The 23713-nt window shown below is 33.6% G+C and overlaps 1 protein-coding gene across 6 annotated transcripts; it reads right to left on the reverse strand.

Annotated features, from left to right (window-relative positions):
- Positions 1-9759: 9759 nt before the first annotated feature.
- Positions 9760-20420, reverse strand: LOC127867873 (uncharacterized). Of its 6 annotated transcripts, none has more exons than XM_052409381.1 (15): positions 20249-20420; positions 17573-17911; positions 16523-16654; positions 16164-16262; positions 15708-15815; positions 15106-15246; positions 14552-14573; positions 14254-14354; positions 13867-13888; positions 12689-12783; positions 12268-12298; positions 11566-12038; positions 11248-11272; positions 10866-10964; positions 9760-10535 (listed from the first exon to the last, which is right to left on the reverse strand). In XM_052409381.1, the coding sequence occupies exons 1-14, from the start codon at positions 20301-20303 to the stop codon at positions 10880-10882; spliced, it is 1728 nt and encodes a 575-aa protein (XP_052265341.1). In that variant the 5' UTR covers positions 20304-20420; the 3' UTR covers positions 9760-10535; positions 10866-10879. The 6 variants fall into 6 exon arrangements, with proteins under 6 accessions (XP_052265341.1, XP_052265342.1, XP_052265344.1 ...); XM_052409382.1 differs by having other exon boundaries at positions 15717-15815; positions 16164-16268; XM_052409384.1 differs by having other exon boundaries at positions 11566-11873; positions 16164-16268.
- Positions 20421-23713: the final 3293 nt, after the last annotated feature.

The following is a 23713-nucleotide window of genomic DNA, read 5'->3' on the forward strand; positions in this document are numbered from 1 at the left end:
AATGCCGTCTGTGTCAAGGAAAAAACGTGACTGTTTTACCAACGATGCTCTTTTACTGGTTCCGGCTTTAAGATTTTCAATTTTTGTCACGTACAAATTATGTTGACACTTTTTTAACCAGAGGTGTTCGGCGGCATTTATCTCATCTGGTGTCAACGTACTGTGTTGCATTCGCATTTCCGTTTTTCTGCAGCATTGCACGAATTTTAAAACATACGCAGTAACTCTCAATAACTTCTTGTAATTGCTGAATCTGTGAATGTCAATGATCACGTGCACACCTGTGCTGCTTTGATGTGCTGGTTGCGATGGTTCGTGCTGCTCTTCTATTCCTGTCAGGAGCGCATGGTTGTAAATACCAGCGTTCGAGTTCCATTTCGGCCACTGTTCTTCTGCTGTGATCCAATGCGGTCCATTCCACCACATCTTGTTTTCTTTATATTGGTTTGCAGTCACACCCCGTGTCTGTAGGTCAGCAGGGTTCTGGTGGGTTGGGCAGTAGTTTCATTGGTACCTTCCGGTCAGCTCGTGTATTTCATTCACTCTGTTTTTCACAAATCGCTGTAATGTCTTGGACTTATCGGATTTTAACCAATGTAACGTGATTTGGCTATCAGACCACAGGAACACATTTTCACATTCTAAAACGGCCTGTAGATGTTTTGTAAGTCTTGCTCCCAGAAGGGCAGCTATAGGTTCTAACTTTGGTAAAGAAATCGACCTCAACGGCGCAACTCGGTTTTTTTGCCATAACCAATGTGGAATGCCTCCCTTTAACGATGTACGCTGCCGCTCCATACGACTGCATACTGGCATCCACGAACACGTAAAGCGAGCGACTTTTTCGTAAGAGTTGTCGTTCTTTTCAGATTAAAGGATGTTGTTTGTTTACAGGCGTCATCATTGCATCATTTAACTCGCCGACTAAACTGCTCCACACATGTTGAACGTCGTCGGGTAATATCGTGTCCCAGTCGAAGTTTTGTCGCCACATGTCTTGAATCAGTATCTTCGCTCGTACTGTCAATGATGTGAGCAAACCTAACGGGTAATATATTCTTGACGACTGTCGTAAAATCTCTCGTTTGGTAGCCTATTGTGGTGTCGCTCTGATAGGAAATCCCAAGTCGTCTGCCAACGAGTTCCAATTCATACCCAACAATTTTGTAGTCGGTTTTGAGTCCGATACGTTTTCTTATTCGGCTAATTTCCGCAATTTGGCACTATTTGATGCCCACGCTCGTAGGTTAAAACCGGCTGTAGACATGAGATCTCGAGCATCTCGGAAATACGAAAGCACTGCCTTTTCGTCTGAAAAGCTTGACATTATATTGTCCTTGTATAGGTTTTTTTTCATTATTTTGCTCGGCCACTTATCACTGTTTTTTTCAAGGTGCTTCTGAAGTGGAGCGTCTAATATAAAAGGCGAGCAAGTGGCCCCAAATAAAACTGCCTCAAATCTGTACGTCTGTAAAGGGCTGTTCACGTCAGATGGGTCTCTTAACCACAGGAATCTGGTGACGTCTCTGTCACACTCTTGAAGTCCAATGTGTAGAAACGCCTTTTCGATATCGGTACTAACCGCAAATTCGTTAAGTCGAAACTTGACTACATGTAATGTGGATGTCACGTCGTTAAGAGCTGGTGAGTTTGACTGCAGGCAATCATTCAGACTGGGTGACTCTCGGTTTTGGCGGCAGCTGCAGTCATACACAATTCGCAATGGTGTCGTGTCTGAGGCTTTCTGCACGGGATGATGTGGAATGTAATGGACCTGTCTGTTGTTCCTCAACAGTTCTCCTTCCGGTACTTTTTCGATAAAGTCTCTTCATTCCTGGTCTGCTATAATTTCGCCGTAGCATCTCAATGCACTGGGATCTTTACTCAAACGCTGTATTGTGTTTTCTGTTCTCCTTTTCGTTATTTCGAAGTTTGTAGGTAAATTGTCGAATTCCTGTTTCCATGGTAACCGTGCCTCGTACTTGCCATCTTTGAAAGATATGTGTGTCTTCTGATACTCTTTCCTGACACTGAATACTGTTTCGTCGTTTTCGTCGGCGGATATACCAAGACTCTCTAGTTTCCAGAACCGATCTATGTCGTTTGAATTTTGCGGCAAAGTCATAACATTCATGACGTATTCTGCACGAGCCTAGGATGGACGCTGATTCACTGGACCTGACAACAAGTATCCTTTCTTAGAGGCCACTGCAGTGGGACCATTTACACGTATTACTCTGTCTTCCACGATTTGCCAATAGTTATCTGCACCAATCAAAAACGATATTTCAAACACGTCGTTTGTTGTCACCGGATGTGCCAGCTTGAGTTCTCGTCAATATGGCAACGAAAGTACTTGCTTCTGTACACTTTTTTGAATAGGAACCGCGATGGTGGGTACAATCAGCACCTTCATCTTTATATTATGACCATAGTCTGTCTTAAGGTAAATTTCCGCAGTATCCATGTGTCGCACTTCATGACTTCGTTTTCCAAACGAGGCTACCTGAATAGTATCAGTTCCGGTACGAGTTAAGTTAATTTCATTCGCGAGTTTTTCGGTAACGAAACTTCGCTGTGCCCCTTCGTCCAGCAATATATTGGCGGAAGCCTTGTACTGAGCGTATCCTACCGCCGCTATCTCTGTTTTCAGCAACACTTCAGTTCTTGCGTTGCCGGCATCAGCATATAAAATGGCTGCTTCCGGTCGACTAGTAGAATAGCACTTGAACACAAAAACGACAGGGCCCGTATTCACCAACCGGTTCTTAGACTTAAAAATAAAGAATAGACTTGGAATTAAGAAAAATGTGTTCATTGTTTGAATATATACAGGCCTCCACTGGTGATTATGTCATTAACAAAATGTTCTATATGAAGAATAATATAGACAGAGATGTTTACTGCAGAGTTTGACTAAAAATTAAAGAAATTTTTGAATATTCTAATTTAAAGAATTTTCTTTAATCTTAGACTTAAGTCAAAGAATTGTTTGGTGAATACGGGCCCAGGTTCTTCTAGATTTACACTGTTTCAGATGGTGTTTACCAAGACAATTGAAACATAGCTGTTTCTCCTTCAAAACGTCAAAGCGTGAATTCATGTCAGGATATGTTTTGCACTCGTTGCTGTGGTGATTTTTCTGACAAAATGCACATTTATGAGAAAACTTGCTTGTCTTGGAATCACTGTAGTAATTTTCAGAAGTAGATGGAACCCCCTTACCTCTTGTACTGGCTTCCGCTTCCTGGATAGATTTCTAGCTTCTGCTGCCGATCTCAAGAATGTTAATCTCTTTGTTGATCGGGTGTCTTAGGTCTTGCAACATCCAATCGTTGTTCTCGTTAACTTGGGCGAGATTCTACCAGATGTCGGCGGGTAGTATGTCGATCACCACCGGCACCAATAAACTACCATACATGTCTTGGTTCTGTCCCAACGATTCGAGACCCCGGATGTATGTTTCCATTCTGTCGTAGAAAAATCTCAGGCTGCTGACCGTAGAATTGGGCGGTTGTAGTGTTAGTAAGGCTTGCATCGTGGCATGAATTATCTTACTCTGCTGTCCGTAACGCTCCCGCAATAAATCGACCGCGCGCATGTAATTCGTCAGGTTAATGTTGCTATGAATAGATGAGTCAAACGAATCCCAGAACGGCTGCCACTGTAATAAATCTGTAATTAATCTCCATCAAACTTTGGTAATGTCAGTTTAGGCAGTTTGCTAAATTGTGTATTCAAGCTACTGGGCACGGGAAAAGGTTGTCGACTGCTGTTCGATGAATTTTCGTTTCTGGACTGGTTATCTTGTGGCTGTGCTTCACATCTCTGTATTGGTACAACTTCAGCATCTTTGCTGATAGATTTTTGGAGAAGAAATAACCGGCATTTACGCAGTTTGACTTCTAAGTCGAATGTGTATTCTTCGGATTCCAGCATCTCGTCCGGTGTAGATTCGGCGTCGGTAAGCGAAAGAATCTTCTCATTTAGACTCTGAAGACTGTATACTTTGTTCTGTAGTGCTTCGATGGTAGTCTCGTACTGTAACATGTCATCTTCTTCTTTCGCTTCTGCCAATTTTTCAATAAATCGCTAAATGATTTTTTTTAAACCGAGACGCTGGCTCAGTTGCTTTTCTAGATCGTTGATTTTCGTCATGGTTTTCGTCACGGCACCAAACTATGTAGACGGAATACGCGTTGTGATAATAAATATAAGAAATATAAGGAGCGAAATCCAGGCTCAAACTTTTACTTGCAATGCATAATAATAACACAATATAACGGGCGTAACGTCACGACGGGAAAGCGTGCGTGAAAGTCACGTAACAAATGGCGCGTTATATGCCAACGTTACGAAATCCCAACAAATGTATATAAGGGAGAGAATAGGGCAAAGGTACCCCGGCTTTTATAGTTTAAAAAGATGATTTTTGTGTTCTGACTTTGACGCATTGTTGTCTGTTAGATAGGTAAGACTACATCAAGGTAAGCATACTCTCAGAGAAATGGTATATAGAAAGTTTTTTAAGTAAAAAAAACATGATCTACTAAGCCAAAGGTTTTTTTTAGGTCAATGTATACTGACCCTACAATTTGTCCAGAATATATGTTTTGACGCTAAGAATCTATAAGTAGAAACAATGATGACTGACAAGAATGATTTTGACGAAAAACAGACTAGAAATAGTAGGGAGTATGCCAATGGGTCTTTTTATCTGATTCATTATGCACAGGCAATATATATGCATTTTTAAGCCTGTCCGGAAAAGTTCCACTATGAATGCTCTTATTTATGAATAATGTTATTGAGCCGACAATGGTATCGCCACAATGTTTGAAGTGTATCAGGACCAATATTGTCAAGGTCATGTGCTTTATGGTTTTTTAGAGAGTCGATTATTTTACGGACCTCGAATACTGTTATTGGTGCAATTTTAAATAAATGTGTTATTAGTTTATCATTGAGATATGTTTTAAATTTTTCATAATGACATGGTTCAAATTTTGTTTTGGTGATCAAATCAGAGATGTTAGTGAAATGTGTGTTGAATGTATTTAAGATATCTGGAATGCTGTCAATTGTTGTATTTTTTTTGTTAGGTGTTAATGGCAGAGTGAGGGAATGATTTTGATGTGCAAGGGAATAATTTTTGTTCCATATATGTTTTGGCGAATTATTATACAATTGTTGTTTATATTTCCTTATAAGAAGTGTTAAATGGTTCATCTGTTTTTGTACTCGTCGATTTAGTGATGTTTTTTCAACCATTCTCGCTTTTTAATTGCATGTTTAATTTAGTCTGAAAACCATCCAGGTAAAACTACTGACTTAATTATCTTTTTTTATAGGTGCATGCATGTTTACTGTTGATGATATGGGATTAAGTAAATAATAGGGACATGTATTGGGATCTGAGACCGTGTCAATTATTTCTTAACCACTGTTTTTGTACTCTTCGATTTTGTTATGTTTTTTCAACCTGTTTCGCTTTTTAATTACATGTTTAATTTCGTCTGAAAACCATCCAGGTAAAATTTCTTACTTAATTACCTTCGTTCTTATAGGTGCATGGATATTTAATGTTATTAAATGATGGTATTAAGTAAATAATTGAGACATGTATTGGGATATGAGACCGTGTCAATCATTTCTAACTTTGACATTAATAAATTTTGATTAAATATGAAGTATACGTGGAATATGTATATGCCTGAAACATATTTTAAAAGATTACACCTATACATTTACAATAAAGCATCGTTTTCTGCAAAGACTCATGCTGCATTTTCAGACATACTTCTTCATGTTTTCCTTGAAACATGCTGCAAACTGATCATTACAACATCCATGCAAGGATATATCAATGTGTAACGATAATTGCGATCAACCAACCTAATCCTACACTACGTATCAAAGTATTGAATAAAAATAAAATATTTCATAAATTACGAGAAATATACATTCACACCTTTGTTTAAAGTATGCTTTTTAATTTTTGATCGCTATCTCTAAAACTGATCATAGGGTTCTTAAGAGGTTGTGTTATTATCTATCGGGTATATCGTTTGGTAAAGTGCTGCTAATATTCTTATAAAAAAGTAGTTTGATGTCATTTAGTGTAAATGGTTTTATTTCTTCAATAATTCTAATAAAATTAACGCTGTTTGTACTATGCTTCATTGATTGTTTCAAGTTACAGATCTTTAACATAGTAGCCACTGAAAACCCTGTATGCAAAAGCGTTTTTTAGTGTTTTATTTGTTTAACTGAGTGAAAAATCCGGTCGCATAATGGTAAGGTTTCATGTTCAGGTTATGATTGGTACCATAGGCGAATAGTTATTCTATTAAAAAAAAACGTACATGCAAACCTGCAAAAGCGTAACATTAACACCTCATACTTTAAGATCTCAATAGATACATAACGGCTATGCGAAGCAGTGAAAATAGGTAAAGACAAAACTTGACGAACGTTAGTAAACTCTATATTAAAATTGTAATCTTCCATTTGACTCAAATGATTTCTGCAACAATAAGAAAGGTACTTGCATTGAACCTGAATATGAATTGCTGAAATCATCATATATTTTGTAGGGAATTAAAAGAACACTTAAGGATTATGCGATTCGAAACAATAGACTTACTTGCAACTATACTCACATGTATGCTTTATTTCCACATGATATTTCCGTTGCCTATTTGGCATATTCAACATTGCAACAACAGACACATGTTTGTTTTAACCTGAATAATACGTATGAGTGAACTATAATAGTTTCGTTGTATTGTCAGCTCTGATGTAAGCAGTGTATTTGACGACTTTTCCCCTTGCGAAAACAGAAATCAAATTTTAAACTTGTTATATAAGATTGAACTTTTCAGCATTGACTGAAAAAATGTAACTTGCCTTTAGATGAAATCTTTTAGAGAACAAAGCAAAGAAATAAACAACTACTTTTATCTTGACTTTCATTGATAGGACCATGTATTAAAACTTTTTCGAGCACATTGTCACCTTTTAAATGCATATACAATGCCATAAATTCATTCTTACCAAAGCCGTGTATGTTAATGTTTAAATGCTATTGTCAAAACGAAGCATGCTTATTGGACTTTTAAATGGATGTGTGTACTGTACTGTTCTTTGTTTAAGAGGACTACGGCGAGCAGGGCATTGTGAGGTTTCACAATTCCATTTCTTAATTAGCGATTTATGGCATGCAGTCACAATATTAACTATTATCATTCCTTTAAAAGTATAATAAAGAAGCGAGACTTTCTTTTCTTCTTAACAGTGTTTCACTAAGGAAATTCAATAAAATGTTAACTCTAACATTGTGAGTATTCTACATTATTTCATTTAGATTATAACAATACGAACCACTTTCGTTTTTCAATATACAATTAAATTATCTTGTTAGTGTAGACTTTATCTCCCTGATTCCCGCAATTTACATACATGTAGCAACATTGAATAATTGCATGAGTAGACCATCGCCCAAAATTCTATGTGTATAATATTTATATTTCCATTAAAGTATGCGCTTCATGTGCCGAACGTTTAGTTTAAGTATATAGACATTTTGCCAACTCGATATTGTAACGTTTGTGAGGGACCAAATAATGGGCATATGCATTCAAATCAATAACAAACACGCATGTTAAATGTCGCTGTTATATTATTAAACAAGTATCCATACTTATGAATGGTAAAATCATATACTATTGGATTTGTTTAGCAGAATGTGACCCTACAATAATACAACAACTCATTTTATACGATTCTTAATTTAACCATTTAAAGGACCCTCTACACGGTAAAATTTTACAAGTTTTGATTAATTATTCACTGTTTATCTTGTTGGTTCTAATTTAACTGTTTACCAACCGTCCGCCGTGTTCCGTGGAAAGAGCATATCATATTTCTGTAAACATTTGAATAAGCACACACATTCATTTTTTGAAAAACATAATCACAGGGTGTACGTTTCGGAAAGTTCAATTCACGTCTGCTTACATGATACATATTACTAGTTCAAACAACTATTTCCTAACACTTTGTTTTCATAACAACCATTTATTACAGGTCGAATGTCGCAAATGTCGCACGGGTTTGTAACAGCAAGGACTTTGCAGAGGAAAAATAAACTTCTAAATTTCGAGGTCAACTGATCCATACACAAGGTCAATTGAGCTTGTATCAAACTATCGGTTTCCGCATTATTTCAAGACACATTCATTACATTAGCTACATTGGTATAAATATATCAGGGGAGGAAAGAAAAACGCAAAGTGGGTTAGGGTAAACAATGTCTAATGGACTCGTCACAGGAAAGTAGATTCCGCAAAATCTCTTCAAAACGCTTTTATTTACGATCATGTGAATAAGTTAATTGAATACTTTTGAGGACAAAGCCAAGGTCACATGAGTCATTGAAATGGTTTCCGCCTTTTTATCTAGATATCCTTTGACCAATGATCATCTTATTTGGTATGCTGGTTTGATTAGTAAAAATGTACTACTTATATTTATTTTTAGGGAAATATGTAAAGTCGATGCCACATGAGATCCAATAGCTTATTTGGTTTCTGCAAACTGTATTGAGATCGCTTGGACATGTGATCACGTAAATATGTTTGTTGGTTCTTGTGATAACAGGAAGACGTCTATTGATTTTGCGGTCACATGGTCAAATGCCAATGAAACTTGGGCGTTTTATTAAACATTTCCGGGCATTATCTAGACAGCGATTGTACATTATTGGTGTGATTTTACTTTGCAAGGAAGAATTTCGCGTATTGATTTTTAGGACAACATGTCAAAGTTTACATGTTCTTAAACAAGCAATTTGTTTCCGCTATATCTAAAGAATGTTTTATTTGCGAGTATGCAAATTTTAAAGGGGTTACTAGGGGCAAATGGAAAAAGGTATTGGGTCTGAAGCCATCAATTTCATGGCTTCAGCATATTATTAAGAGGACACATAGCATTATATACATATCTATGCCGGTTCGTTTTAACGAATGATGAGCCTTACGATTTCAAATAAGGAGAGATCATTGTTTAAGGTCACAGCAGCATGTTTTATTAAAATACTTCTTCATAGTTACACATAAACTCGATTATGCAGCAAGTCTTAGTAAATAACTTTTTAACAAAAAGCTTTTGTTATTTGGAGTGTATACAAAACAAAACCCGAACACGTTTTGCATTAGAAAAAAATGAAGACAAAAAAGCAAAACTTATTTTATTACTTTTGAATATGTTTTAAATCCACACCTTTCATAAAAAAAATTCAAAATGAAAAAAACAACAATATCACATGCAAAGCGATTTTCTGTTAAAACGTGATTAACTGTATTCTTATTACATGTTTTAATTCATATTATAATGAAATAAGCGTTTGTATTTGCCTAGCAGTTAACACATCATTTTCGCTATTTTAATAGAGCGGAACAAAACAGACATTTTATTTAGACTTATTCATAACTTAAACGTCTTAATATATACAACATAGAAGTAAACATGTCACGTTTTAAATACATTTTCGTTCAATACGAATGAAAACATATGCATATAGTAAACTTTGAAAACATATAATGACAGAAAGATGTGTAAGTGATACCGGTTATTATTGATCAATGTTTTGCGAATTAAAAATGCTTTTTTTTATATATTTACACATCTTGACAAGTTCGTTTATCGGATGAAGACATTAAATGGTGAAACTTAAACACATATGGATGAACATAAAAATAAGGTTTTCGGTAGTTTTATTTTAAATCACTATAACATGGACAAATACAAACGAAGTGAATATCATATTCATTATCTCTTCTATTTCAACATAAACATTATATGTAATTCTGTTGAACATGATTGCGGGCATACCTCCCTGTTTGGATTCTAAATTAAAACAAGTACCACGAGGAACGAATCAACTGGTGTCGTGCGAGTAATCTAACTGCTTTTTTAAACAATGCTCACTAATAAGTTGAAAAACAATTCAGCACAGTTGCTTTTGTCGTCTGCACCATGTGTCCTCCTTAATTCAGATTGTTTTAGTTCCATAAACGGCGACACATAAAATTAGTGAATATATCATTAAAGCTAATGTATATTTTATTAAATGTTTTCAGGTGTCACCTAGAGTTTTTTTATAAGGAATATAAAGCAAAATTATGCATAAAAATGAACCCTGTGTGTTTCACAAAACATGTCATTTTAGTACATAAGTGTATATATCAATATACCAATGTATATTTCACTAAATCTGTTAAGGTTTCACCTAGAGTTTTTTTAAGGAATTTAAAGGAAAAAAAATAACAAAATAATGAACCCTATGTGTTTAACAAAACATATAATTTCAGTACGTATTTTATAACTTTGATCCTTTCTTGACAGCACCGTAGGGTAATCATCGAGCGTAGAAGTCTTTTTTATTGATCCACTTTTCGTATTTGAATATTTTCGCGTTCGAATACTTCTACATCATCATTATAATACATACTTATCACCACAGGTGGTTAGACCTGAAAACAAAATAAGATGTTAAAGGAATAACCCTACACTAGAGTTTTATCTTATGTATTATATCTTTGTAAAAAGTATGCATGTGTTATAAGTGTAATATTGTCATAATATTGATTATATACAATACAAAAGGTGGTAGTGGTATATTATGTTGTTTAACTGTGTTTTACCCATAGTTTAATATTATTTGCGTTTGATATCATGCTGAGATCATTGGCGCATTTTATAACGATTCATCATCAAAAAAATAGTTTAACCTAAATATACTCGTTTATGTATAACTCTAAAATAGGTCACACGATAGCTGTCACGTATAACATGATAATTACCTTGTCTGAGGTTTCTAAGCTGTACATTTCTTGTTCTTGTTGACTTTGCTATAGGGTGGAACCACTGAGTTGGCACATGCTGCTACCGGTGGCACAGATCTTCAAACGCAACAATTTAACCATTTAATGATCTATGGTTTTATAAGGCAATCATTTTAATATGTATATAAATAAAGATATGTTTCATTTAAAGAACATGTGTGAAAATTTATTAGAACATAGACGCTATGTACCGATTGACATGCTTATGCATTTATTTCAATAGCATTACGATTATTGAGTAAGATAAAATAGCGATTATAGTTAAGTCAAACATTATATTTAAATAAATCGTGATATATATAAATTCATGCTAACAGTTTAAAATGTGTTCACTACTTACTGATTCCAAAGATCAGTCTCCATACCTGAGAAAAAGCAATTGCATGTAACCACGCGCATATTGCATTAACACAATTAGATTTGATAATGTTCTTTCAGCATCACATAATTTTTTTAAATTTAAAACGATTAATAATAAACACTTAGAAATCAATGGCTAGATACTGGTATAAAAGAAGCGCAACGCAACGTCTGTGAACACCAATTACTTGATTAAAGAACCAATTAAAAACAAAAAGCTCTGAAAAGATGTAAAGTATTAAATTAGGCATATTTACTATGATTATCAAACATCGAACTCTAGTTTTATCGATAGTACCTCTCGTTTTCTTCTTGTTTACTACGGAATAGACTGGGTCAACATTGTTTTCATCGCAAACAGCGGCACCATTCGATGTTTCGGCAATTTCAGGTTTCTTCCTAACCATTGAGTACACAGGAGCGACATGTGTCCTAATTATATTCGGTGCATCTTTTTTGTTTACAGTTAGGTAAAGGGGATCATCTTGACTTCCCCTGTTGTAGACGCCATTGGTATTTTCTTTGCTCCCATGCATTTTTGCCAGATCATCAACTGAGCCCAGTAAATGGTTCGCAGTTGCATGAAGATCGCTTTCCCTTATTTTACTATAACGAGAAGTTTCACTGTCTAAAGTTGATGCATTACAAGCGTACATTGGGTTGTCTTTGTACTTTTTGTTATAAAGTGGTCGGTCTTTTTTGACAGTTGTATAGTGCACAATAATGTTGTTAGTATCATCATAAAGTGGATCTGAAGATGATTGTTCCTCTCTGCATCAGAAAGTATATAAAAACGAATAATGTTAGTAGACGAAATTGTTCACTATTTGTATTATCTTAGAAGGCAGATCAGCAACTGCTTATACTTTATATTATACAAAAACTAATATTGAAACAAAGTATGTGCTCGTATCTATATTTTTCAAACACAAATTGACCAACCTTGTGTGAAAATTAAATGTTGGGTAAGATAAGAACAAATGACTATAGATTAACATACCCATAAACAGAAAAGCCACATGCCCCCTCGCCTGAAATAAACGTATATTATCAGCATACGCTTGCCTACGTAAAAAACATATACCATATTTACAATACAGCATTTCAATTATGAGAGTTGTCAAAACTTCATGTAAATAAAAGGAGTGTCCACACTTTTCGAATTCACTTTGCATATGTGCGCAAAAATAATGTCCATTTTATTGTTCATATAGATTATGATAAAACTGAGCTTTATAAAACATGCATGTTATAAATATATTATTTTAAATAAGTGTACATTTAATGACATTTTAACAAACCAATACAGGATTATTTGTTTAAACACTACTAGTATATTTGTTTATACACTCTTACTTTGTTAATAGATTGTTAATTTATTAACAGACCTATCAAAACAGTAACACGTATGTATTGTTTACCTGCACCAGGTTTTTGATCTTCGATGCTACTGTACAATTGGTCATCATTCATTGATATGTCGTATCTAAGGTCCTCGTAGATTTGATGTGGATTACTTGTAAATAGATCAACTGTTAGTAGCGCAATTATACTAATAGCAATTTTAATTGTTTATGTAAGCAGTATTAGTAGTCGCATATTAGTGAAAGTTGTAGTAGACGTAGTAGTAGTAGTAGTAGACGTAGTAGTAGACGTAGTAGTAGTAGTAGTAGTAGTAGTAGTAGTAGTAGTAGTAGTAGTAGTAGTAGTAGTAGTAGTAGTAGTAGTAGTAGTAGTAGTAGTAGTAGTAGTAGTAGTAGTAGTAGTAGTAGTAGTAGCAGAAGTAGTAGTAGTAATAGTAGTAGTAGTAGTAGTAGTAGTAGTAGTAGTAGTAGTAGTAGTAGTAGTAGTAGTAGTAGTAGGTGTAGTAGCAGTAGTAGTAGTAGTAGTAGTAGTAGTAGTGGTAGTAGTAGTAGTAGTAGTAGTAGTAGTAGTAGTAGTAGTAGTAGTAGAAGTAGAAGTAGTAGTAGTAGTAGAAGTAGTAATAGTAGCAGTAGTAGTAGTAGTAGAAAAAGAAGAGGTTGTAGTAGTTGTAGTAGTAGTAGTATTAGTAGTAGAAGTTGTCATGATAAATTTGTTCCTGTAGTTTTTTTTATAGGATTTGTACATTAAAAAAGTACTTGCCTTAATAAAAACTTACGTGCTTCATAATACATTTAAGGAAATTAATTTTTATTTCTGAACATCCAGTTTCACATACAGCAATTGTTTAGTTATGTTCAAAGTCAACCTCCTTCTTTAATAACAATAACGTTTATTTAAGTACTTTCATGAGTCATCGAAACATACCTCAAGTGTTGTCGTGTCTTGTAACGAGCGAATGTTTAAACAGGACGCATTAAGATAAAGTCATCGTAAAAAAGCCGTACGAAATTTCAGGACATTTATCGACAATGAAGACAGTTATGCGTATGTTCTATTGGTGATAAACACCAGATTACAATTTTTAAATGACACTGTGAACAAAATTAAATTCAAAATAAGGTTTCAATCACAACTAATGAGTAGCATATGTTTCTCACGAACATTAAGTCTTCTATACATATCTTGTATGACAAATATTCTGAATAACAGACGGGTTTGAACATTTAACCAGTACCTGTTAATTTTTGGGTCAACTTCTGCAAAAGAAAGAAACTCATTAAAACACAAAAATGGCACAAATGTTTTATTTTACTTTGGATGCTCAAGGCTGTTACCAAATTTGTTATGTACCAAAATATCGTTATACTTCGTAACATAACGCATTCCCCAATTAAAATCACAAAACGATCGTCAAATAAGTTGAGGCTTATTCAAACAACATGTACATTGTATTTCGATGAATGGTGATATTAGCCCAAGCCTTCAGATAACGTATCGTCTAGTTTGAATGAATAGTATGAAAATAGTATAATATACTATATGATATGAGATTTAATAACGCATAAACTACAATTCATGAGAAGAGAATGCAGACACTCATGGACTTTCTTCAAAACTATACCGTGGTGTAGTTGCGTGTTGTTTCTCACATAACTGTACAACGGGTCATCAACATTAGAGTCTTTTGTAGCCAAATCTGGTTGTTCATCCCCATTGCTTGCACTGTGCATAAGCATATAAATTACTTACTGCAAAAACCTAAATATTTTTTAAACAATTTCAAGCATTTTAAATAAATTATAACACATTTACGTCGAATATTCTCGCAAATACACAAGTTTGCAAGAAACTATCCATAATCGAACATGCGAACATTTTATTAGGAAAGTACATTATTAAAATAATTTAAATAATATTACCATTGCTGTTGTGTATTAAGACCTGAAAAGAACAACTTTTCTATGTAAGTGAATTACAAATGTATTAATGTCTGCTCGTTAAACCTTTGTATATTCTCCACAGGGCATGTGAAACTACTTTATTCCATGACAAGGCCTGCTTCACTTAAATAGCATCACGTTTAGCTAAGGTGTAGTTGACTCCGTTGAAAACAGTATACAAGCACCACAGCATCTCGACGTCGTTATGATGATTTATTATGACGTCATTTGTGTTTAGCTTTTTCACTTATGTTAATTTATGAAAATAATGATGAACAAACAAGCTCTTTATCATGTTTCAACCAGAAAATGATTTATAGGTTGGATATAACTTGATATGCTCGGCATTAACACCTGGATCAGCTGTGCTAAATAGATTATCTGTATTATGTCATACCAATCAAGCACTTTACATACACCGATTTAGTTGCTGTTTACGACTATTGAAATCAAGAACAAATGAAATATGTTAAATGAGACAAGCAATTAAATAATTTTAATTTCGTTAGTTACTGTCTATTATATATACCAACCAGACCCGATACGGGTGGATACCGGTTCCATTGAAGATGAAGTGCCGTTAGACCACGTGACATTGTTCAATACCGCGGCCATGTTTATGTTGCTCGTTACGGAAATGTTTGCGTTGTTATGTATTGGAAGATCCAGTTTTCCTGTTTGATTTAAAAAGTAGGAAATATGAGGAATAAGAGTATTTTAACAAGAATGTTATCGTAACATTAGCATATACGTTTCAAATTACAATGGCAGTAAATAAATGTAACTATTTATTATTTACCTATTGATTTGCTGCCATCAAAATACATGGTATTTACATGCACGATATGAAAAACCATATCTGTTTATGTAAAACCAAACTCTCCATTATGGACTATTACACTGTGGCACACCCAACTCGACTGATACAAGTACGTTCTCCTAACGTCATAGTAGCATAATATTTTATATTTATCATTGTTTTGCAGAAAAACCAAGAGTGAAATCGTAACATATTTAAAAGGCTGATTGTACTTTGTATGTTAACAAAACACCGAAACTTAACGGTCATTGAGCAGAAACGTTATTTAACATTAAATCGAATCGCTTTTATTTCCTTTCTGGTAGTTGAACGTACTTTCTATACCTCTCAAACAGGAAAGCAGTTTCTTTCTGTATATAAACACAACGAGTCCAATGTCGAACAAAACAAACGACCCGGCAATCATAAGAGATACATGAATAACTGAAAGTAACACGAACATGTTTATAAATACACACAACTAGTGGCATACATATGACGATTTGTATGGTGCACTTGCAAAAATGGCCACATGTTCAATCATACATACTGATACCATGATGCTTCTGAAATTTCTGAATATTCATTGTATGTGTCTTGCAAAATGCTCGAGCCTTTAAGGCTGTAAAGCGACAATACATTAATTATATTCTGTTTTTCCTTTTTTATACGCCTTTCATTTTGTGCTTATTTGGAAGTCACGTTAGCGTCGGACAGCACACAGTCCCATTCAATTTTTTAAGAACAATTCAAACACAAAAATAATTAAATAATAATATTCCATTTACTTACTGTCATGTTTCGTAGGAGATTCCCTATGTTCATTTTCTTCAGTTGCGGTTATGTTGTGTGTTTCAGTGACAGTTGCGTTTTCGGTTGTAATGCTGTTTTCTGTTCCTTTCACAAAAAAGATTATTTGTATACATAGTACTATTTGATTAAAATTTGAAATAATTGTGAAGCTTGATATACGCGTTTGTTAAATGGTATACACAAGTAAATACAATCCATACACAATACTACAAGTGAAGAGTTTGAAGAAATATTTGTTTCACAATATGGCATATAACAAACGAGTTTTACTTTCATAGTTGATGTACATATTACTTTATCAGATTTTATAATTATATGACAATGTAAATATGTCTTACCTGTCGTCTTTGTAAATCTTACTTCAGTCGTAGTAACTGTGCTTGTTTCATTCTCATAACTTTCAGTCATTATACTTTCGTGTTTAATGATTTGTGTTGCTGTTTGTGTTGTCGTTGTACATTTATTGAAATCTATGCCATAAACAAATTAAATGATAACTGAAACGTCGTCGAAAAATAAACAACGAAACATACGTTTATAGTAAGACAAAAGCATACGGATATTTTACGATAGAACATGCTTTGCGACATTATCGAATACGTTGAAGCTACTTTTTTACGGAATTCGTTAGGTAATACATGTACAACTGAAACATATAAAGATACTATTCCTCTTGAAACTATCGCAGTGCTCGATGTTTTAATTTGATACGTTGATTGTTAAATAAACTTTTACATTACAGTCATTATTTTACGTGTTAAAACGTGTTGTGTTAACGTGTTCAAAAATTCAAATATGCATGAGCGAATGTTTAACATACACTTATTATTAACACAATTTTTTCTTACTAAAATTCAATTTGCTAATATTTTAACATACTTGATTAATGGTTTTTGAAAGCGAATTATTTTCGTAATAACAAAACTGGTCTTCCGAATTATTTATGTTTAAAAGCAACACTGCTCCAAAGTACACTCATGCATGTTTTAAATGTATAACAATGTGTCCATTGAAATGGTATCAGGTTTGTTTGCACAAACGTTGTTGTGTCTGGTAAATCGTATGTCCTTGTCACAATAAATTACAAAAAGAAATGAGCGCTTTTGATGAAATTCATTCTGTAGCAATAGGACTTTCACTCGGACATGTACTACGTTCTTCTCAGAACAGGATTTGACTGATTAATGAATGTGTTTAAGGTAAGGTAAGCCAAGTAAAACACAATAATTAGGTACCTCACTCCAAAGCAACACACGCGTCGTGGAAATATTTATCTCCAAGTGAAATTTTCTTTTCATAAAGGATACTTATAAGTATATGATTTTCTGTGACTAGCGTCGTTCAAACTAAAATGTAACTGCAAATAATTGTCGTTGCTATATGCTTACCTTGATAATTCAAATTCACCTTTTCGCTGTCACGATGATGTCCAGTTGATATTTCCGAACAATGCCACTCTTCGCCATCTTTAACGATATCATAACCGGATATGTTGCAGGTGGCACTTGTTTCGTTCACACACACGCAGTTCAAAGATTTTAAAGTTGAACTGTAAACTACGCTGCATTCCGAATCTTTATAAAAAACTTTTGCCATATTGTGTGCGATTTTGTTTCTTCTATGCATGTAAAATAACCAGATTCCGAACGAATGATCATCTTCCGAGCAGGAAACTTCCAATGTTAACAAACACTGCACTTTTACAGTGATACTTGGTTTTGATAATGCTACAATTTGAATACATTTTAACATTAAATGTTACTGAAATATGAGTTCAGGTAATTGCAAGATACTTTTATTTCACAATTAATAACATCATAAGGTCGTAAAAATAAGTAGTAGAAAACGTTATAACAGGTGTTACTGCTCACTAATGCACATTATATTTAAAAATATAATTTACAAATATTTCACTTTAAATAAGCCATAGCTCTGACGTAAACAAGGATAAGGGTATTTTTAAGTTGTATTGAGCAAGGATGACTATGAGAAACCATTTATATAAACGCTGGTTAAAGTTACCGCTCGGAAAGTTGAATGAATAAAGATACTATACCGCAAAGCGGACAGAAAAATGAATGCATCCTAATGACCCAAACAATTTTCATTTGGGGAAGTGGTGGCAATTGAAACCTGCATGCAGCAACATGTAGCAAGGCTTAATTTGGAGTATCCGAACAAGGCCTTGATTTTAATGCAAAGCAATGACGTCCTACCGCCATGTACATATTTTACATTCATTATGTTAACACTTAATGCGCCACGGATTTCAAACGTTATTCGTGGTGGCTGCTACCAGCCAAACCAAATGGACGCGACCATCGTGTGTTTAAGAAACCCAGGCATGTTTCTAAACCACACGATGGTCGCCTCCATATGATAAACCTATCGAACACAACCATCATGTATTTAAGCTGTTCTTACTCGAGTCAATCCGGCTTAAACACGTGATGGTCGTGTTCATTCGGTTGGACCGGTAGCATTCGCTACGAAGTACGTTTGAAATCCGTGGCACATTTAGTGTTAATAAATATGGCACTGCGACATTGATATATTAGATCAATTACCAAGCAGACCACCTGGGATAGTTTAAAACTTTAAGGAACATATTTCAATTTATTTATCTGTTTTACGAAGCAAATCTGCAATTTCATTTTGTGATGGTGACCTTGTAAACTTTGTCAAAGTCTATAACGAATGTTAAGGATTATTTAAATGATTGATCATACTAAATCAATACAGAGAAGAAAGATAAGCATTCAATGTTATTGATGAATGCAAATAAATAAAACGCTAATACACAATATTTGCAATGAAAATAATTATTTAAAAAGGCATCACTTTGAAAATTAATGATTTTTCTTTTGAGTATTATCATCGCGTTAGGAAAACCAGACATTACCCCGATATTAAACCAAACCATTATAAGAGCTAAGCATAATAATGAATAAGAATCATAAATCGGATATCTTAACTCAGCTTTCAAAAATCTACCTTTTGATTTTTCAGGCCGGCTATTCAATTCAGTCGCTTTGACATTTTGTGACAAATAGGGCAGACTATAATTTGTACTCCTAATAAATACTCTACCAAACACCAAACGTTAACATAATAACATGATTTTGTTTACAAACGAAATAGATTTCACTTATGTTTGATCAGACGAAAATATGCTTTTTTATACCGGTTGACAAGAGATTCAATTAGCGTTTATAGTTTGTCAACACTAACTCTGAAGACGACCTCAATACACGAGTTACAGTAGAGGTAATTACTTATTCAAGAAGGGTATAATTGACTCATGAGTATTCCACTGAATTTCGGCTATCATGTAACTAAATGCGTGAAACACATGAATGAACGGCAGCGCTTGATGTGATTGGAGCGTGTAATTTTCCTTTACGTGTCCACGAGTATCAGAGCAATTTAGTCAATTTATGTATTCATGTATTTGTGTTCATGTTGTGAGACAATACATTCATCTTGTTTACGAAAACCTGTGTTACTGCTCGGGTCAAGACGGCTTAAACTCATAATCACCCTTGTAACTACGCCTATTTTGATGGACAACCACAAGCACTATGAAATTTAGATTAATCGAAACTGGTAATAGAATGTTGATTTCGTTACCTAATAGCTACGAATCATTGAGAAATATTCCGGGCAAAACAATACTTTCAAAACAGATTATACGAAAATACTATTCTGTTTTTGGAAATGAATTCAGGGTTAAACCGTGAACTTAGTAAATGAGAAACATTTCGTCCTATTAATAATCTCCCTATACATGTAATGATACAATATTTCATTATTGTATAAAGAAAACAAATGCATGTGGTCTATTATAATATTCACTTCGGGTAACTTAAAATATCATATTCAATATTATTCTGAAATGTTAACACGCAGATTAGTTATATTTCAACATAAACAACGAAGTCATATTAACGACGGGTGCAATTATATAAAACGACTATCAATTAGTTTAAATAAAAGCTTGATTTTAGATTGCGTAACTATAACCTTACGGTTAAAAAGGCTAACTAAATTAAGCATTTACTTACTTGCAATTACAATGGTTTGCACAGCCATTAATTGAATGAGTACTGTCCAAATCATTTACGTTGTGAAACTTTTTCCACAAAAAAACAACAACGCCCGACGTTTTGCTATCACGATTTACATCACCGATGAGAATAGCAAATTGGCTGTAGTTCTACAAACTAACACATGTATTTCGATGATTATAATAAAACTCGGAAGAAAATGATAAATTATCAGTGTTAAAAGGATACTGTGACGTAAAGAAATAAAATTCCTTATAACTATTCACACGGCCATGCGTTTGCATTAACTTATAATTCAATTAAAAACGAATTTATTAAGTATAATATAAAAACTATTACAAACAAGTAGTAGTGTTGTTTTATAAGTAGTATAAATAGAAGAAGTAGAAGTAGCAGAAATAGTAGTAGAAGTAGAAGTAGTAATAGTTATAGTAGTAGTAGTAGTAGTGGTAGTGGTGGTGGTAGTGGTAGTGGCAGTAGCAGTAGCAGTAGCAGTAGTAGTAGTAGTAGTAGTAGTAGTAGTAGTAGTAGTAGTAGTAGTAGTAGTAGTAGTAGTAGTAGTAGTAGTAGTAGTAGTAGAAGTAGTAGTAGAAGTAGTAGTAGTAGTAGTAGTAGCAACAAAAATTGCGTCGGTCGGGTAACAGGAAAGATATCTACTTTTGGACCTGACATAAAGCGTTCGTTCGAAATAATGTAACTAGCGATCATACTCTCCCTTAAGCGCTTACCTTTGTTTACCCACACCGTTTGTTGAAGACATGACCACGTTTTTGAACATGCTTAATCAAAAGTCAAATATGGAATGCATTTTTATCGATAAACATTATGAACAACTTTCATCATACTTAAGTTATTAATATGGCCCTACAGTCAAAACGAGTTTCTTTAAGATTTATATGACGTACTTCTTTTAAAACGCAACTTACTCAGATTTAAATTTTGCCTTGATAAACATTATGAAAGTCCATCAAACTTGTAAGATAACATGGCCCAAAGTTTGTTAGATTTTTTCTAAAGATTTCACCTGGTGTCCTAAGTTCTAGCCGGAAGTCACCAGATTAGAATTTGGCCAATATATTGTCAAGATAAACACTTGGACTATCTGTCATATAGATTGAGTTAAATATATGGTCAATAAATGGTAACAAGATTTTTTAAGATTTGACCTGATGACCTGGTTTTTGGACACAAATGGAAAAGATCAATTTTTTTTATTGCTGATTTTTTTTTAAACACGTCTTTTATTTTCTTCGTAAGATATTACAGGCACACATACATAACATACATACAAGCATACATGCATATATTATAAATAGTATTTTACGAACATGTATCAGAGGGGTACATAAACTATTCTATCCGTAAAATACAATATACATACATGCAAGCATGTTTTTACAGAATATTTAAGTACAGCTATTTGAGTACAGCATACATGAAGTTATGAAACATACATTAATTTTACAATTAATACGGTTTAATATCTCTAGCACTATACCAACCAATTTGCTTATACATATGATAAGACTTTTGTTGTAGGTATGTATATATTTTGTCTTTAATATATATTATAGATTCCAAAGGTAAATTACGTGCTGAATTTCATAATGTGAAATACATTAAAAATGCAGACTTCACAAAATATTTGGCGGTTTAACAATTTTTATAGTATCTAAATAATGAGTTATGCATGATGAGTGTTGTCATTATGGGAGATGTCTAAACATATTTTTATAAGGGACCAGTCTCTTAATTCATCATCTGTTTTAAGTGAGGTTTTATATATTTCAAAATTGTGCTTCATGCTATTTACAAGTCCAAAAGTTGAGGGAATTCTGTTTTTCTTCTGACAATGAAAAATATACCGTTTAATTTCTAGACACAGAAAGTTTACGTCGTTCATTTTTGGGGTCGTGATTTCAAGTATTAGATCTTGACATGAAATATCAATATTTTCACTTGGTCTTCTTCTATTAATAGTTTCAAAAACATATTTAACAATGTCTTGGGAATATGGACAGTACCAGAACAAGTGTACACTATTTTCTACTTCATTATTACAAAAAGTACATAGATTATTGGCAGCAATTCTCATTTTTAACATAAGAGATTTTGTTCCTAAGATTCTGTGGACTATTCTGCAACGGAATCATCTAATACATGTATCTTTAGTTAGGTTAAAAACGAGTTCATGTGTGTTTTTCCAGTCAATATTAAGAAATTCTGAATCCCATTGTGTTTGACATGCTTGAATGTCATTGTTTTTTATTAATATTTTACAAATATGTTTATCTTCTTTGGGGCTGTTTACTATTTTCTTTATATATGTTGGTAATATAGGCCCTTGAATTTTATTGTCAAAAATCGACATATCCTTAAAATGTTCTAAATATTTACTTATATTGTTAATTAATCCTTGGTATAATAAGACATTTACGTTTGTTCCAAAGAGTCTATGGAAATTAAGCAATTTCTTCCTGTCATAATATCTCTCACAAAACGAATACCTATTTCATATAGACTTTTAATATATATATGACTGTTGTTAATTTTTAATTATGATTGTAAAATAAAGGCATATCTAGAATATCATTACAACTTATTATAGGCAGCTTTTTAATATACAAAACATAGTTTTTAAGAACATCAAGCCAAAATTTAGTTTTCAGGTGTAAACATTTTTTCTCTGCATACATTTTGCCAGTATTAAACATAGTTTTGAAATCTATTATCGATTTAACCAGTGTATAACAATTACCCTCGCCTGACAATAATCTTTTAAACCATGTTATTTTCATGTTTATCTAAGAAAAAATATCTATCATATCAAGCCCACCTTCGTTGTATTTCTTAACAATTACACTAGCTTTTATTTTGCTTGGTCCTGCCCAAATGAAGTCAAAAAATTGTTGATTAATTTTTTTCATGGCGTCAATTCTTGGAGTGGGTAGCGATACAAATAAGTGAGTAAGTAAAGGTAGAAGCACTGATTTGACAATAGTTATCTTTCCAAGCGGTGTTATATTTCTACGGTTCCAATGACTTATTGTACTTTTTATACTTTCAATTTTGTTTTCGAAATTTATCATTATCATGTTTTCTAAGTTAACATCAAACAAAATCCCAAGAACTTTAAAAGTAGTAGCTCCCCATGTCAGTTTGTATTTGGTTTTTATTGATCGTGTACAATATTTCATATAATCTATCCAAATTAAATTAGTTTTTTCATAGTTAATGTTAAGTCCAGAATATCATGAAAATGCATAAAGCACATCTAACGTACAATTAAGGGATGATTCTGACCCGTCAAGAAGTAGAGATGTATCATCTGCAAATTGAGATATTTTATATTCTACGTATTTTATTGAAATGCTTTTTATTTCATTGTTTTTTTCCTTATTTTAATAGCAAGAATTCTTGCACATATAATGAAAATGTAAGCACTGATGGGGTCTCCTTGAC

The sequence above is a fragment of the Dreissena polymorpha genome, chromosome 2 (genome assembly GCF_020536995.1).
Source record: "Dreissena polymorpha isolate Duluth1 chromosome 2, UMN_Dpol_1.0, whole genome shotgun sequence".
In the NCBI taxonomy this organism is placed as follows: Eukaryota; Metazoa; Mollusca; class Bivalvia; order Myida; family Dreissenidae; genus Dreissena; species Dreissena polymorpha.

Excerpts from the sequence above, each read along its gene's own strand:
- LOC127867873 (XM_052409380.1), bottom strand. The coding sequence starts at position 20,303 with ATGATTTGGACAGTACTCATTCAATTAATGGCTGTGCAAACCATTGTA. Across the intron at positions 15,816-16,163 it reads ATCTCCTACGAAACATGACA|TTATTCATGTATCTCTTATG; the intron begins GTAAGTAAATGG and ends TGTTACTTTCAG. Across the intron at positions 14,574-15,105 it reads ATCCACCCGTATCGGGTCTG|GTCTTAATACACAACAGCAA; the intron begins GTTGGTATATAT and ends TGTTCTTTTCAG.